Genomic DNA, 15,149 nt, shown 5'->3' on the forward strand with positions numbered 1-15,149 from the left:
GGAGGCCGGCCCGGGCGGGACGGTGGTGGCGGGCAATGGCCATCTGGGGGCGCGGAGGGCACAGGAGGAGGCAATCCGGGGAGGGGGGGGGTTGTGGAGGGGACCGGCGGAGGCCGTTCCGGTGGGGGGTGGGGGGGCGGAGGGGACCGGCGGAGGCCGTCCCGGGAGGGGTGGGGGGGCGGAGGGGACCGGCGGAGGCCGTTCCGGTGGGGGGTGGGGGGGCGGAGGGGACCGGCGGAGGCCGTCCCGGTGAGGGGTGGGGGGGCGGAGGGGACCGGCGGAGGCCGTCCCAGTGAGGGGTGGGGGGGCGGAGGGGACCGGCGGAGGCCGTCCCGGGAGGGGTGGGGGGGCGGAGGGGACCGGCGGAGGCCGTCCCAGTGAGGGGTGGGGGGGCGGAGGGGACCGGCGGAGGCCGTCCCAGTGAGGGGTGGGGGGGCGGAGGGGACCGGCGGAGGCCGTCCCAGTGGGGGGGCGGAGGGGACCGGCGGAGGCCGTCCCAGTGGGGGGTAGGGGGGCGGAGGGGACCGGCGGAGGCCGTCCCAGTGGGGGGGCGGAGGGGACCGGCGGAGGCCGTCCCAGTGGGGGGGCGGGGCGGAGGGGACCGGCGGAGGCCGTCCCGGTGGGGGGTGGGGGGGCGGAGGGGACCGGCGGAGGCCGTCCCGGTGGGGGGTGGGGGGGCGGAGGGGACCGGCGGAGGCCGTCCCGGTGAGGGGTGGGGGGGCGGAGGGGACCGGCGGAGGCCGTCCCGGTGAGGGGTGGGGGGGCGGAGGGGACCGGCGGAGGCCGTCCCGGTGAGGGGTGGGGGGGCGGAGGGGACCGGCGGAGGCCGTCCCGGTGGGGGGTGGGGGGGCGGAGGGGACCGGCGGAGGCCGTCCCGGTGGGGGGTGGGGGGGCGGAGGGGACCGGCGGAGGCCGTCCCGGTGGGGGGGCGGGGCGGACACCGCCCTTGAGCCGCACGCCCGGGCCCCGCCGCCGCTCGGCTCCGCCCCTCCCCGTAGGTGGGCGGGGCGTGTGCGGACACGAGCGGTCGGCCCCGCCCCCGCGCCGCCGATTGGCCGGGCGGCGCGCGGCGGGGAGGGGGGCGTGGCGGCGCGGGGGGGAAGGCGGCGGGGAGGCGCGGCCGCCATCTTGTCCGTCGGCGGAGCCAGGCGAGGGGCCCGCAGCGTGGCGCCGCCCGACACCGCGCTGCTCCCGCCGCAGCCGCCGCCGCAGCCAGGACCGCTGGCTCCCGCCCGGGGGCGGCGGCGGACGGGGGAGGGGAAGAGCTCGGTGCGGACGGGGGCCCCCCACGGGCCCGGCGGCGGCGGCCCCTCCTCCCGCCGCTCCTCGCGTCCCTCCCCGCGGGTTTGTGGCGCTGCGCCGGAGGAGGATGAACGGAGGATAAATGGTGCCCAAGGCGGACAGCGGCACCTTCCTCCTCCTCTTCCTCCTGGTGCTGAGCATCACCGAGCCGCTGCGGCCAGGTAGGGGCGGCGGGGCCGGGGGTGCCGGTCCTCCGTGCGCAGCCTGCGGGCGGGTCCCGGGCCCAGCGCCGTGCGGACGCGGGGCCGGCGGGGTCCCCTGGGGCGGGCGCGGGAGGCCGGCCGGGTTGGCCTGCGGTGAGCCGCGTCCCCGGGAGGTCGGGCGGGCGGGTGCGGAGGGGCGCCGGGGCACGGGGGGGAGCCCAGCCCCGGGGTCGCCGCGGCCCGCAGCCGGCCCGGGGGTCGGTTAGGGCTCTGTCGCTGCGGTAACGGGGCCGTGACCCCGCCGAGCGTGGGGTGAAGCGCCGGTCCCCCGTGCTGGCTGGCGGGGTCTTGGGAGGACTGTGAGTTGGGGCGAGAGAATTCGTTTAAACTTTGAAAGCTTAGGTAGAAAACTGCATAATCCCACAGCTAATTAGCAGTGGCAATGTGGCTGCATGACGGAGTTTTCAGGTGCTTCTTCCTTACCTACTCTTCTGTTGTGGGCCTTAGGTGCCAGCAAAACAAGACAAAAACCTTGCTCTCAAAGCGCCATATGATCATGCCAAAAAGGAAGAAAACAAACCCTGTTGCATCTCAATTCGTATATCATCTTCCTAGTTCGGTTCTTGCTTCTACTGTGGGAGTAGTTTAGTGATGGAGTTTGTGTGGTAGCTGCTAGGCACTGTGCTTTAAAATGTTAAGGTGATTAACTTTCAATAAATGGTTGATGTTTGCTGATTGAAAACCCCTGTTTTTCTAGCTACATCGCTCAGTTGGAGTTTCTTTTTGGGTGTTGAACTCACTTGGAGTTGGCAGAGCCCTTACATATCTCGGGCTGCTCTTGCCAAAGAGCATCAATAGCCAAAGCGTGGGGCTGCCTGGAGTGGCTTTGCAGGTTTGGAAACCGTCCCTGTATCACACAGTGCAACTGCTCCTGGCTGATACTCGCTCCTGTGTAAATAGCAGAGTAAGAATGACGGTGTTACTGTAACTTCAGAGTCACCTTGTTCTTTCTCTTGAAAATTACTTTCATGACCCAGACTAATAAAACAATGCTGTATTAGTGACCTGCGTTTAAGCAAGTTCCCAGTACAGCTGGAACAGAATTGGGTCAGTGTAGGCAGTCTTACTAAGACAACTAACTTAGATGTTGAAACCGCTCTGTATGTGCTTTGTTTTGGTTTTCGGGCAGTGCAGTGTATATGTAGGGCTTATGATATGCTCTTAAGTAGCCAAAAAAACCTCCATGGAGTTGTTAACCTAGTATTATTGCAGCTAGAGGCTTGTATGTGGGAGAAGATACTATGTAAGACTGATTTCAAGCAAATTCCTTGATAGTTGGCACTAAGTGCTGCAGACAGCTGAATTGCTGGTTGAAAAGTTTCAGCAGAGATTCGTAGCTGGCTGTGTACATTTACAGGTGGGTAGATTTGGCCCTGAACATGGTCGGTGTTGAGCATTGTAGTCTCCTAGAATTAGAAAACAGCATTTTCCATATTGTGCCAGAACACTTGTCGCTCCAGTTTGATAACAAATCCCTGTCAGCGGCCAACGCGTGATGGATGAAGACAAGTTTTCCCCCGAGGTTTGCTTCCTTAAGGCAAATGCATTTTTTTCACTGGTGCTCTAACGTATCTTCTTTAGAGATATGTGGTGCTGTAGCCACACTGGCTGAAGCATCCTTTGTGTGAACAAACCCTAACTCTCATCTGCTCAGGTTACACACCACTGGCTTTGAAACCTGTAGCACTAGGATTCCTCTGTGGCAACTCCATAGGCATTCCTCAAATTTTGCTCAAACCGTATGTATTCCTGAACTGTAATGTGAAGTAATCCAACTGGATGTACCGTTGCAGTTGGAATTCCTGCTGTATGAGGAACTCTGAATTCCATTTGGAATACGCTCGTCCATCCTGTTTACTTGAGGCTCCGGATGAGTGTGGTGCTTGAGCTGTCCATGGTGATGCCTCTCCCTCCTCCGAAGAGAGCCCATCACTTCAGGGTGGCCTCACGTCTTTTTGCCAGTGTTGTTAGCTTTTTAGCTTCGTTTAGTACCTTGAGTCTACTGCCTCCAATAGCTCACCTCTTTAGTAGATGAAATAGTATACGGGTTGATCCTGAAACAAAAGGTGCAAATAGGGAAAATCTGGTTCATGCAAGAACAGGATGTACAGGCCAAATTTATAATTTTAATCAACGGTGAAGTAGTCTCCCTTGGTTTTTCTGGGGTGAGATGCATGGATTTCCTCAGAAAAAGAAGAGTATTTGGACTTATAATTTATTTTCCTAGTAGCGTTTGTTTTTCTTTTTGCTTCTTTAAACCTGTGTATTGTAGCAACTGTCTTATTGGTTTAGAAAGGATGCCTGCAGCTTGCTTAGTTTAAATCTGTACTTGGAGCTATCAAATGAGTGCTGCAGAGTGATGGGAGGTTTTATGTACTCTGAGATGAATGTGTAGTCCCTTCACAATTCAGTCCCAGCGAATCAGGCACCTCTTTGTACTTCCATGTTAATTTGACACTAGCTTTGTATCTGTGTTCTTGCTGTGCTCTTCAGATAAATAAAACCTTTTAAGCCTGCCCAACTATAGTATCTTTTCAGGCAATCTGAAAGGCAGTGATTTTATGTGGACCTGTTTTTTCTGCATTTAGGGTGAGATGGATTTTAGTAAATTAGGAAAGAAAGTAATTAAAATTTCCTTTTTTTTCCTGATTTTTTTCTATCATGGTTACACGAGTCTGCTTTACGCTACTAGCATCACTAACAGCATCAGGTACATCCTACACACCATGGCATCAGCCCTAGCTGTGGAGAGCTGGGTGCCTGAAGGTACTGTGGGCAGTTAGATTTTTCTGAGCCTGTAGACTTTTAATGGTAATTTTATGCCTTTGAGAATATCCACTTGGATTTTTTTGTCCCAGTGTTTCCCTTTTTCCCCTTCTAACTGTTTTGATGATAAGCTGCTTGTTTTGACTAGTTGCCCCCTTTATAATGCATTGTTTAAACGGGGAAAAAAAAACCCCAAAACTCTTTCAAGTGGGGCATTTCTCCTTGAGTTGTGTTACTCATTATGTGTTCAGAAGCTCCTAATGTGAATCGAAGCTGAATGTATCGGACTCTTCCAACTATATGGGTGTACAGTGAAGGGCTAACTTAATATTTCCTTTAAACACTTTAAACGCTTACTGAATTGATTATATCTGGTGTTCAGACACTTGGTTTTGGGGATATTTACCAAAGTAAGTTTTGGCTTAGTAATATCTTTTCTGGGACAACTCAAAACATCTGGTTTATCTGACTAGCTGGCTAAGAGCTGTTTTCTTTATGCAAAGAAACATTTCAGTGGTGTGTTGACTGAGTCACAATAAACTGTACTGGTGCTAGCTTGGATTTAGGCTCAGTTTCTGAACACTAGTGCATTTCTGTCTGTTGTTGAAACAGCATCAGCAATTGTTATAAATTCAGTTTTGGAGCACAGCTTGAGAATATGTAAGAAGTTTCTGTGTCTGTTAACATCCCATTGCACAATCGAAAAGCAAAGGTTTCAGTGTCTTTACGTAACATTGAGAACTTAAACAGTCTGGAATGATCAGAATGACATGTTTCAGGATAGTGTTTAGAGGATTAATTAAGATCATCATCGCTAAAGGCAATAACATGTTTTCATATTTCTCTAACAAGATACTGCTGCTTGCTAATGGAAAACACTTAAACATGGTCAGGCTTTATATTGGATTTTGTAATAGTGGTTTAGTACAGAGCCTTGTGAATGTAGGTCATCGGGCTCTCTTATTAGAGCACTTGCCAGGCAGCTAAAAGCCAATTGAGTTCTTGTTCTTGCAGCATTTTTTTTTTCCACTTCAAAGCGAACTAGAGGAAGTAATTTTATTATCCAAGTTCTGCTTTTAAAAATTTTGCACAATTTACCTAATCGGCAATGCTTAGAAAGAAATGCCAGTACAAGTGGTCTAATTAAAAAGCTCCACAACTTTAGCTTGAAGTTTGAACTTTTCATACACTTTAGTGCTTGCTTGTTAGCAGCTGGAGGTTGTGCTTGTACTGGTGGGGTGTTGGTATCTTGACACAATACAAGCGTGTTTAAATTGCCAGCTTTTTCCTGTCACTTAGTGAAAAGTTATAGGTCTTAAATGCAAGGCAGAGCTCCTTGGAGTAGAAGTCTAAACCAACCCCCAGTCAACATAAATTCAAGGTGATCCACTTGTGTGCTGTGACAATGCGTCTGGCTTTGGTTAGTTGAATTGTGTTGGTTAATTCAATTGGAGACACAAATGTATCAGTCATAAAACGTGACCTGGGCCCAGCGTTCCTCTGCTCTAGAGGGACTTCATTGGTAGGCAAGAAGGAGCCCTTATTTTGCTTTTTGTTTACTGCCTCTGCCTTAGTGAGAGCTGTGGTGAGTAATATTTATTCGGTTCCACGTTGTCGCTAACTACAGTCCCTGTCTATGTATTGAGCTGAATTTCCAAGTGCGCGCTTCTAGGTGTGAGGGGCAGAAGGGTTTTTATCACACCTCCTCGGTTAGTTTTGCTGAAAGTAGGGCTGGCCTGTCTTCAAGTCTTACGGCCCCCCAATCCCCTTACTACTTAATCTACTGGGTTTAGGTGTGGTTTTTTCTTCCTATTGTTATGTATTAGTGTGCTCTTTTCCTGGTGTTCCTGTGCTCTGCTGTTTGCTGTTGTTACGTGCTGCGAGGCTGATGGATTTGAAAAGGCTTTCTTGCGGCTGCTGTCAGTGTAGCAGAGAGACAAGGCAGAAGGTATCAGACCTTTTTAGCAGGTCTGATACTTTTAAGACTGGTAATTCCTAATGTTAATGATAAGGCAAAATCTTTGAGGTGTGAGTGGGTTTGCGACTGGCTGTGGGTACAAAGTAAAGGCAAAGAAAGGCATCAGTAGGCAGAGGGCTGTTTGCATGCATTGCTCTGGTTCTGAGAAATAACAAAACAGAAAGGGAGCTTGGGGGTTTGCAAACATACGATTTCTATGTCCCCATGGTAGGTTTGGGAGTAGAGGAAGATTAGGCCAGAACAGCAGAGGTGATGGAGAAGAGAGCACCGCTGCAGCCTTTCTCTGTAGTGGGAGGAGGCAGCGGTAGTAGTGCTTCTTTTTTCTCAGTAGTTGTGGGGAAAGGCACAGCTAGCTGGAAGAGAGAAGAATTTTACGTACTAAGTATAAAAGATGTAAAATCCCCCAGTGCATGTCAGAAAACCAGCTGAGACTTCAATGAATTATTCCGTCCCCAGGAATTAGCTTTGTTAGGGCTGATTTTGATGTTGAATTGTAATGCAAGAGTAGTAACTGCCTTTAGAATCCGTCTTTGAGTAACGCCTGGGTCTCTGGGTTTTTACGTGGTGATTTCTTGCAACTTCTGCAGGGTCTTGTTACATCCTATGGGATGCATATAAATAACTTACTTCGTGGTTAGCAGTGCTTCCCGTTGCACCGTGGCAGAGCCGGGGTACCCCGAGTCGAACTTGTGCTGCCTGAAGCGTGGCCAGAGCAGAGCCTGCAGACGGCGCGGCGGCATTGCCGCTCCTGCCCTTCAGCACCACGTGGCTGCTCCGGTTTGTTTTGTATTTTGAAATGGAACAAGTACGAGGGGTTCTTGCACTGATAGCCTGAGCAAGGAAGTCCTTGAGATAGGGAAGAGACAGATTGCGGCTAATGGCAGGCTTGATGACAGGCTCTGCTGATCTTTGCCTGTGTGATCTCAAAGGCTAACCTGTGACGGGAAAGGCTTGACTATCTTTTGTTCTATGTAGACTGGTAGAAAGTTATGGCTAGATGCGGTGCTAAGAGATTGGGTCATCTGTCTTCCTGTCCCAAACCAAAATCTGGTAAACCCAGGCAGTCATGAAGGGTATTTGTCTAGCACATTTTTAATGATTTCCTGTGATAGAGACTCCGAACACCAGACTCTTTTGGTTAGTCTAGTTGCTGGTTCTGCTGTTGCAGCTTATTTCCCTGTCTAAAAACGGTGTCGTGCACGTCCCCCTCATCCTACAGTTACAAAGAACAGTTTGCCAGCTTCCCGAGACCGTTCGGTTGCCAGGACCCGCCAGTTTTTCAGCAGCAACAAGTGTGGTGGGTGCCTGGCAATGCCTGCTCCGTCCTGGCTCTCTGCGCTCTGGAAGGGTTTATGTGCCATTCATGGCAGGCTCACACCTTTGCATTGTACGTCAGCAGTGATTTTGTAGAGAACCTGCTGAGTCAAGGAGAAATCACAGATTGTTCGTGAAGTCATTCATTAGCTGTAGCAGAACTCCTGCAACTGAGTTGCTTAAAAATGTGAGTTTGGGATTAACCTTTAATTGCATTCCCCAAACTGTGAAATCCTCTGGCATCTTGTGGTTTCCTGTGAAACTTTTAATTTTGCCTCTGTATTAAAGGGTCGGCCTGCCAATTTTGGGTTCGATGAACAGCATTTTAATGGTATTTGCTATCTGGAACTCCTAAGGAAGTTAATATTAGTGTTTGCCTACCACTTAGATTATTTAGAAATATAATTTTAAATTTAATGGAAATTTATAGTTGCCTCATTAACTATAGCTATACAAAATAACATTTGACTTCCTAGTTAATTAAAATTACAGTTGGTTGATCTAACATTTACATTTAGCTTCTGTTCTGTTTATTGATTAGCACTTGACAATTGTCAGCCAGTTTGGTGCGTGGAAATGTAGAATTAGCTTTTGGTGACTGCTCTTGGGATGTTCCCTGCTCTTTTGTCCTTTAACTTACTGATTTGTCTGTGTCGTGTTTTAATTTGTGTAACTTTTTTTCCCTGTGTTGTCTTCTCTTCCGTAGACCACCTCTGCTGTGCTTCCTCGTACCTTTCCTACTGTGAGAGCAGTTACTTGGGGTACCCAGTGAAATTATTTGGGAACCGAAGCTATTAGAAAAATGGGATTAAGTGCTGTTTCTGGTAGAACGATGCTGGGTGTTCTGGGCTGACTGCAACTGGGTTTTCTGGAGGGAGCTTCAGATGTCACTATGAAATGTGGAAGCCTCCCTTTTGTGTTTTGACACTGCAGTCTGCATTGCAGAGTGGGCAATACCACAGCGGCTGAGGTTTGAAGTGGTCGAGCAGGGCCCTTGGATCCGTGTGGAGGGAGGTCAGCTCCAGCCTGGACTGTGGCCCTCCCATCTCAGCTCTGCCCTCAGATCTCTGTGGGAAGATAGATGGGGGGACACAAGGGTAGGTGCCAAGCGTTGCCTTTGCTTGAGTGAGAAGAACTTAATGTAAAACTGAGTTAGTGTTGTCCTTCAGTGTCTGTACGTTTCGTCTATCCTAATATTTCTTTAGCAATTTAAATAAAAAGGTTTCTTCTGAGTTAAAAGTAACATGTTGTCTTTTATGCATGTTAAAAGAAAACAAATAATCCTGCTTCTGACACCTGCTTGGTTTGAGTTTGTGCCCACGTTGCATTCTGCTTTGTGAATGCCAAACTTCTGAAACATGTTACTGCTTCTTTTAACATAGGGATGGTCAAAACTGCGCTTGTGCTTTCTCTCTGTTGAAGTTGCTTGTTATGCTTAAATTACTCTTTACCAATTAAAATACAGTAACAAATGTACTCTATTAATGAGATCTTGGAAGAATCTTTACGAAAAATCAGGGATCTTGCAGGATTGAGATCCAAGTGCAAAGATTTAATCAGAAGCATCATTCCCCCCTCAATTCTGGTAGTAAGCAGATTGGAGAGAAATGGTCCAAGGACGCTATCGTGTGTGAGTGCTCACCTGTGTCTTTCTGAGTCATAATGGAGTTCAATGTAATTTTTCTATTGATGTGACAGCTAAAATATGGGAAAGATCAAGTCCCATAGTACAGTACCTGCCACGTGTGCATAATAGAAGCTGTTGAAGAGCTGAAGAGTGCCGGCCAGTACTTGAGCTGTTAGAAGGTATGGGAATTGAGAAAACTACTCTTAAAGGGTTTTAAGTGGCTTTTTATAAATGGGTTCGACTTTTATTTGCTACTTCTGATAGAAGCATTACACTTAGGGGTTTCATATATGAAATTTCTGTTCATGTATTTGTCCTACCATGGAAGAAGACAGCACAGTATCTCGTACAATGTGGACAAAGGCAGCGGTGACTACTGTTGCCTACATTCCTGCCACGTTCGGCTTCGGTTGAGCTGGGGAATGCTATTCAAAGCGTGAACCATTTGCTCCAGTACACAACAGCCACTGCACCAGCTAGTGTGCAAAGGATAAAATGGGTTTTCCATATTCGAGGTCAGGATATTTCTGTATATCGAATTTTTGTTTTTAAGTGTTTTAGGTGCTTGTTCGTCAAGTCTTGCACAAGATGTGAAGAAAAAAGAAAAAGGAGCAAAAGCTTTTTTTTAGTGTGATCTGCATTTAAATAGTGCTCGTGTGCAGGTTTCTTGTCTCCCTGAATTGTTAGTCTTGTTTAAGGTCTGTAGAGAGCTGCTTCCATGTTCATTAGATTTTGAAATTAAGAAATGGCATTACTTTTTGGAGAGTGGAGTGGTTAAAAAGACCCAACTTGATAGGTAGGATTTTGTCACCTGTTTGGCATTAAAGGCTGTTGTAGTTCCTCATGTTTTAATTCAGCAAGGTATTCGAAACGCATACTTGGGGTTAAATTGTGCATTTTCATTAGATTTGTGGATTGCTCACATGCGGAAGGTTTAAGGATATGCTCAAATACTATTGAATACTGTTTGGGGGGGGGGAGTTATTAACTTTTTTGTTTTCCAGCAAAGTAGGAACATGTGTTGTCTTGTTGAAAGTAAACGAGCTTACTAACTAATATTGCTGCAATCTGGCAATTCCTACTTTCAATTTAATGGTGGCTACAAATTAGCCTTGATTGCTCTGACAGTTCTTGAATTGCTGTTATCGTGTTTCATCTGAATACTCTTCTTGCTGAAACCTGATCTAAAGAAAATACTGCTACAACTAAGTAAAACTTTAGATTTAAATTTTTCTTTCCTCTGTGGAAAGCTCCGATCTCCATAGAGTATTTGCTGGGTTTTAGCTGGTGGTTTTTGGTTTTTTTTTTTTGTGGTAGTGGGTTTTTTTGTTTGTTTGTTTTTGTGTGTGTTTGGTTTTTTTTTTTTCTCCAAAAGGAATATAGTTTCTTTCCCTGGTGATCCTTCTTAAGTGAAAGCTGTTTTTGCATAGGAACAAATATTGGTCCAAACTGACTTGATAGGGTGTTTACTTTTCTAATCCTGAGAATACAGTTAGTTGGAAGATGAAAGGAACCACCTCACATACTTAGATTTTTTTGGGGGTAATTTTGGGTATGCAGCTACCAGGTCATAGCTTAAGGTTTTTTAAGTACTTTCTAGATTATTTTTATCGGTAGTTTCTCTAGATCGCTTTTTAGAGGCTTTCCAACAAGCAGCTTGTGCAGAGGCTCTCAGAAATTGGAAGGAAAAAATAAGTTCCTGGTATTCAAATACTTCTGGTTACCAGACTGGTCCTTCTGGGGTTGCTGGCACCACTGTGTAGCTCTGAACATCCCAGAGGTGACTCTGAAATGTACTGGGGATCATATTGGTGAAAGACCGGTGTAGATCCCTCCTGGGAGGACAGAGGTGCAGGTAATACTGAAAACTTGTGAAGACAGAGCTGAGAACCAGATGCTTTTTCCTTGCTCAGAATGACTCCAGCTTTGGAAAGAACTGCAAATGAGCAAGAAGAGTACATGTACATTAATATGATATTTTAGAGGATTTAGACACAATGGAGTATGAGGATCTTGTTGTAAAAGGTGTGTTTAGAAGAAGGTGAGGGTTTGAGGTGGGAACTGAGGATGGAATCTGTAAGTAGCTAAGGTGAGGTACCCAGGTGGTTTAAGTATTTGTGGTGCATGTGGGATAATCTGTCTGTTCCAACCTGGGCATATGGATCGTAGGGGAGAAAGTACCGTTTGCGATGGTGCTCTTTGCTGGACAGAATTGATGACTTGCTGAGTATTTTGCTACCAGTGGTGTTCTTAATGGACTTTGCTGCATTGTTGAGAGAATTCATGTTGTGTGTGTGACTGTATATAAATTCCATGTGAGGAATGGTGCTATGTTCTTAGCACCTGTGAGCATGTTTCGTAAATAGTGGGGGTTTAATGAAACCTGGGCTCCAGCGGGCTTGTCTCCTATGTCCCTATATTTCCTCTGCTGTAGTACCTTTGCCTGACACCTCTGATTCAATATGGCTATGACTTCCCCATGTCCTTTCTGTCTGCCCACAATAGGTCCTCTGGCATGGGGAAGCTGGGAGTCCCGCAGGTCTCATGCAAGGGTTTGGTTACCCCAGCTCACCGCTTCACTCTGCCGCCAGCTGGAAAGCCACCCCGCTGCGGCGACGGCACCACACGCGGATGTGCTGGTGGGCTGGCAACTGCGGAACAGTGCAAACCACGTGGGGGTTTCCTGCCCTCTGACGTTTAAGGCAGTCGTCATTTCCTTCCCTTATGCTGGCTCTAGGCTTTCTAAAACGTGTGCTGCATACTGCGTTTTTCTCAGGCTTGCTTGAAATTGGTTAGTGAATTTAATCGTGAGGTGTGATTGGCACTTTCACTGAGACACTTACTGCTCGGGCTTTCTTTAGGGAAAGGGTCAAAAATTTGGTGCTGCATGGGTTTCTGTTGCTTGTCACTGTTGTACGAAAACAGTTAAGCCCCACCTAAGATGACTGCAAAATACCTGAAGTCCTCAACAAGGTTTCTAGTATAGAGGAACTATAGGCTTTAATTTTGAGGCATATTGAAGGGTTCTCAAGTACCCATGGATTTGATTTTGTTTGTACTGAGTGTTCTTTGTGCCAGTGGTGTATTATGCTTTTCCCTTCTGCCTATTTGCTTACTGTCATAATGGTTTCGGGGTGGGGGGAACACTGCCTGTTGCTTAGCTGGTATCCTCACTGCTATGAAAATAAACTTTTCAGTCTGGAATGCTGCACTGCCTAATTCGCAGTATTCTTTTGGCTTAATTCAAGTAGCAAGTGTTTTTTCTGTTTGGTTTTAGCAGTAATGGGGAATTGGGATATATATTTTTTCTGTTTCAGTCTTAGGAATAAGTGTCCACATTCATAAAGCACAAAGTCTATACTTTCTAATTTTCTAGGTCTTAGGAAACCATAGCCAGGGTTCCCATTCAAGAAGCTCTGATGTTGTTGCTTTGGCAAATGCTGGGTAACTCTTGTGCTGCCTTAGCTTTTTTTTTGTTTTGATTTTTTTTTATCCTTACTGCATTGAGTCTGCCCTCCAGACAAAGAGCAGACAGTGAATTACAGTGAATGACACTTGTGAGCAAGGAGAAACTGGGTCAGTTCCAAGCTTGTGCAGAGCAGAGGTATAATATCGACGAGAGGGGATGAGGGGAAAGAGACCGCCAGCGTTCCTTAACGTGCTCTAAAATCTTTTGGTGGATGTTGGGGTCATCTAGCACAACTTACTATGACAGAACACTGAGTAATAGAGAATGTTCATTAGTTATTCATTAAGGATTTACAGTTTTCAACTGGAGTCTTGTCACAATCTTAATTGCTCCATGAAACTGCACGCTGAGGTCATGCAGAAAATGCTGTTGCTTCTAACATGTATTATTTATTTATTGAATTGATGAGTTCCTACTAAATAGGCTTATAACTCCAGAATCTGGCTTTCAGGAGCTGGAATTAAGTTCGAGAATAGGTGTGGGTTGTGTTTATCTCTGTACCTAGCACAGGGCCCTTTTGCTTTCCTGGGCTCTGTGCCGTTGCGCTTTCACGGACTCGGGCCATGATGAGTGAAAGCTACCTGACCTAAAGGTCATGCTTAGGCACATTTTCAGTAGCACAGATGAACGGGCGAGCATCATATCTAATGTGGAACTGAAACAGTGGTCTGTTCTTCTGTAGGCTTCTAATCTGAAGAACAGTAAACAGAACCAATTTTATTGAGAAACTTTTAATAAACTTAATATGTGGATTGGATAATTGTCTGGTGGTGACTTGTGAGCTTGACAAATGGTTTTCTTCTCTGAAAATAATGTGGTGTTACCATAATCTGTCTGTTCTCCTACTATGGCTTTGTTATAAAGTGGGTGGGGTAAGGATCAATCTAAAAACATGTAATGGAAGTAAAATTCACCCAGTGACATAAGGAAACCTGCTGGGAGATGAATGGATAGTGAAAACTTCCCCATGATCTGGAGCTGAGGGGAAATACCCCTTTGGTATGGGTTCACTTGCCTGAGAGCAGAGCCTTTGAGTGGGATCAGTGATACCTCAGAGACAAGTTAAAAACAAGAAAATCTGTTCAAAGGCTATGTCAGAACATCCCCAAGTTTGTAGTCAGCTTCTCTGTCGCTGAACACGCGTTGTTCAGCAGACTGCTGGCCACCAGGCACGGAGGCCGGGCAGGGCAGATTGCCAGCAGTTCTGGGCGAGGTATGGCACCTGCTCCGGTGAACATCAGCAGTGGGCTTGAGAGAAGTCCGAGTTATGAAAACTGCTTTTCAGGTGCAGAGGACAAGCCTACGGACAGTTTTTTCACATCTCTGAGGATTGAAATCAGAGACCCATTGTGGTATTGTTGTATTCGGAATATTAAGGATATTTCAAAGTTTCTGTTACCTCAGTAAATATGAGTCTAGAGAAATACTGGTTATGCTATGCTTCCTCTTGAGTGTAAATATTAGATGTGGAGCTGTATGTGTTTTTGATGGTTAGGGTGTGGTGTTTCTTGTGTTGTTTCTGATGCTTGTTTGCAGGCATTTATTGAGCACTGATACAGAGTAAGATCTGCAGAAGCTGAGGAGCTAGGTGATTAGGCATCTCGCCGAAGATGCTAGGATCTGATTACGCTTGTACAGTTTAGCACGGGGAGGATATGTAGGAACAGTATTTTAAGAAAAAACAATTTTCAGTTTTAGTAAACTTAAGTGTGTTAAAATATGAAATGGTAGTGCAACATGTAGGTACAGCTACTAACTTAAGTATATGAGTTTAGTAATGTAGCAAAGACCTGTTGGACAAGTTAAAATCTGAGTGAGAAGAGTTACTTGCCTAAGCACCTGTAGTTAGAGTTTTTCTTAATGCTTAATCGGCTTTTGATAGCTGTAATTGCCTCGTGAAATCTGAACAGAATATTTTCTTACAGGTTGGTTCATCTGGTTTGAGGCAATGAATGACTTACACTGAGAAAGCAGGAAGTTTTTTTTGTCTTCTCTTTTCCTTCAGTCAGTAAATAAAAGTGATGCCAGAGGATCTACCAGATCCAGTCTTGACAAATGTGGCCAAAACAACAGAAGTACATGAGGTACACGCAAAACTGGCGTTGTTTGTTAAAAGCTTACGTACAAAACCAAACAATGTACTTCAAGCTTATCTTTTCCAATACATGCATTTCAGTTAGAGTAACAGCTTGTAATTGGAATAGCATTAAATGCTGGGTTTGTGCATTTAATCAAATTTCAGTTCCCATACAAATGAAGCTCAGCAGACAAGAACAAGCAATTAGTGTAGCAAATGAAAAGTGGCATTTTTTTATTAAAAACTAAAATAGATTCAAATCTATAATAGCTGTGTAAATGCTAAAACCTGATACGCATCGTAGTCTTAGTTACCAAAAGAATATCTTAATGTCAGACTTTGAGTGGTGCATCTCATTAATAAAGAGAAATTAAGTCATTGCAGCTAGAAGAACCTGAACTTTCATGATCAAT

General features: G+C 46.6%; 1 protein-coding gene across 2 annotated transcripts in view; it reads left to right on the forward strand.

Annotated features, from left to right (window-relative positions):
* The first annotated feature begins 1,097 nt into the window (after positions 1-1,097).
* Positions 1,098-15,149, forward strand: part of DGCR2 (DiGeorge syndrome critical region gene 2) — a 49,505-nt gene continuing 35,453 nt past the window's right edge. For both annotated transcript variants that reach the window (XM_064466616.1, XM_064466617.1), the window contains exon 1: positions 1,098-1,463. In XM_064466616.1, coding sequence (XP_064322686.1) covers positions 1,385-1,463 — 79 coding nt within the window. In that variant the 5' untranslated portion in view covers positions 1,098-1,384. The remainder of the gene's footprint in view (positions 1,464-15,149) is intronic.

The sequence above is a fragment of the Phalacrocorax carbo genome, chromosome 15, assembly GCF_963921805.1.
Source record: "Phalacrocorax carbo chromosome 15, bPhaCar2.1, whole genome shotgun sequence".
NCBI lineage: Eukaryota > Metazoa > Chordata > Aves > Suliformes > Phalacrocoracidae > Phalacrocorax > Phalacrocorax carbo.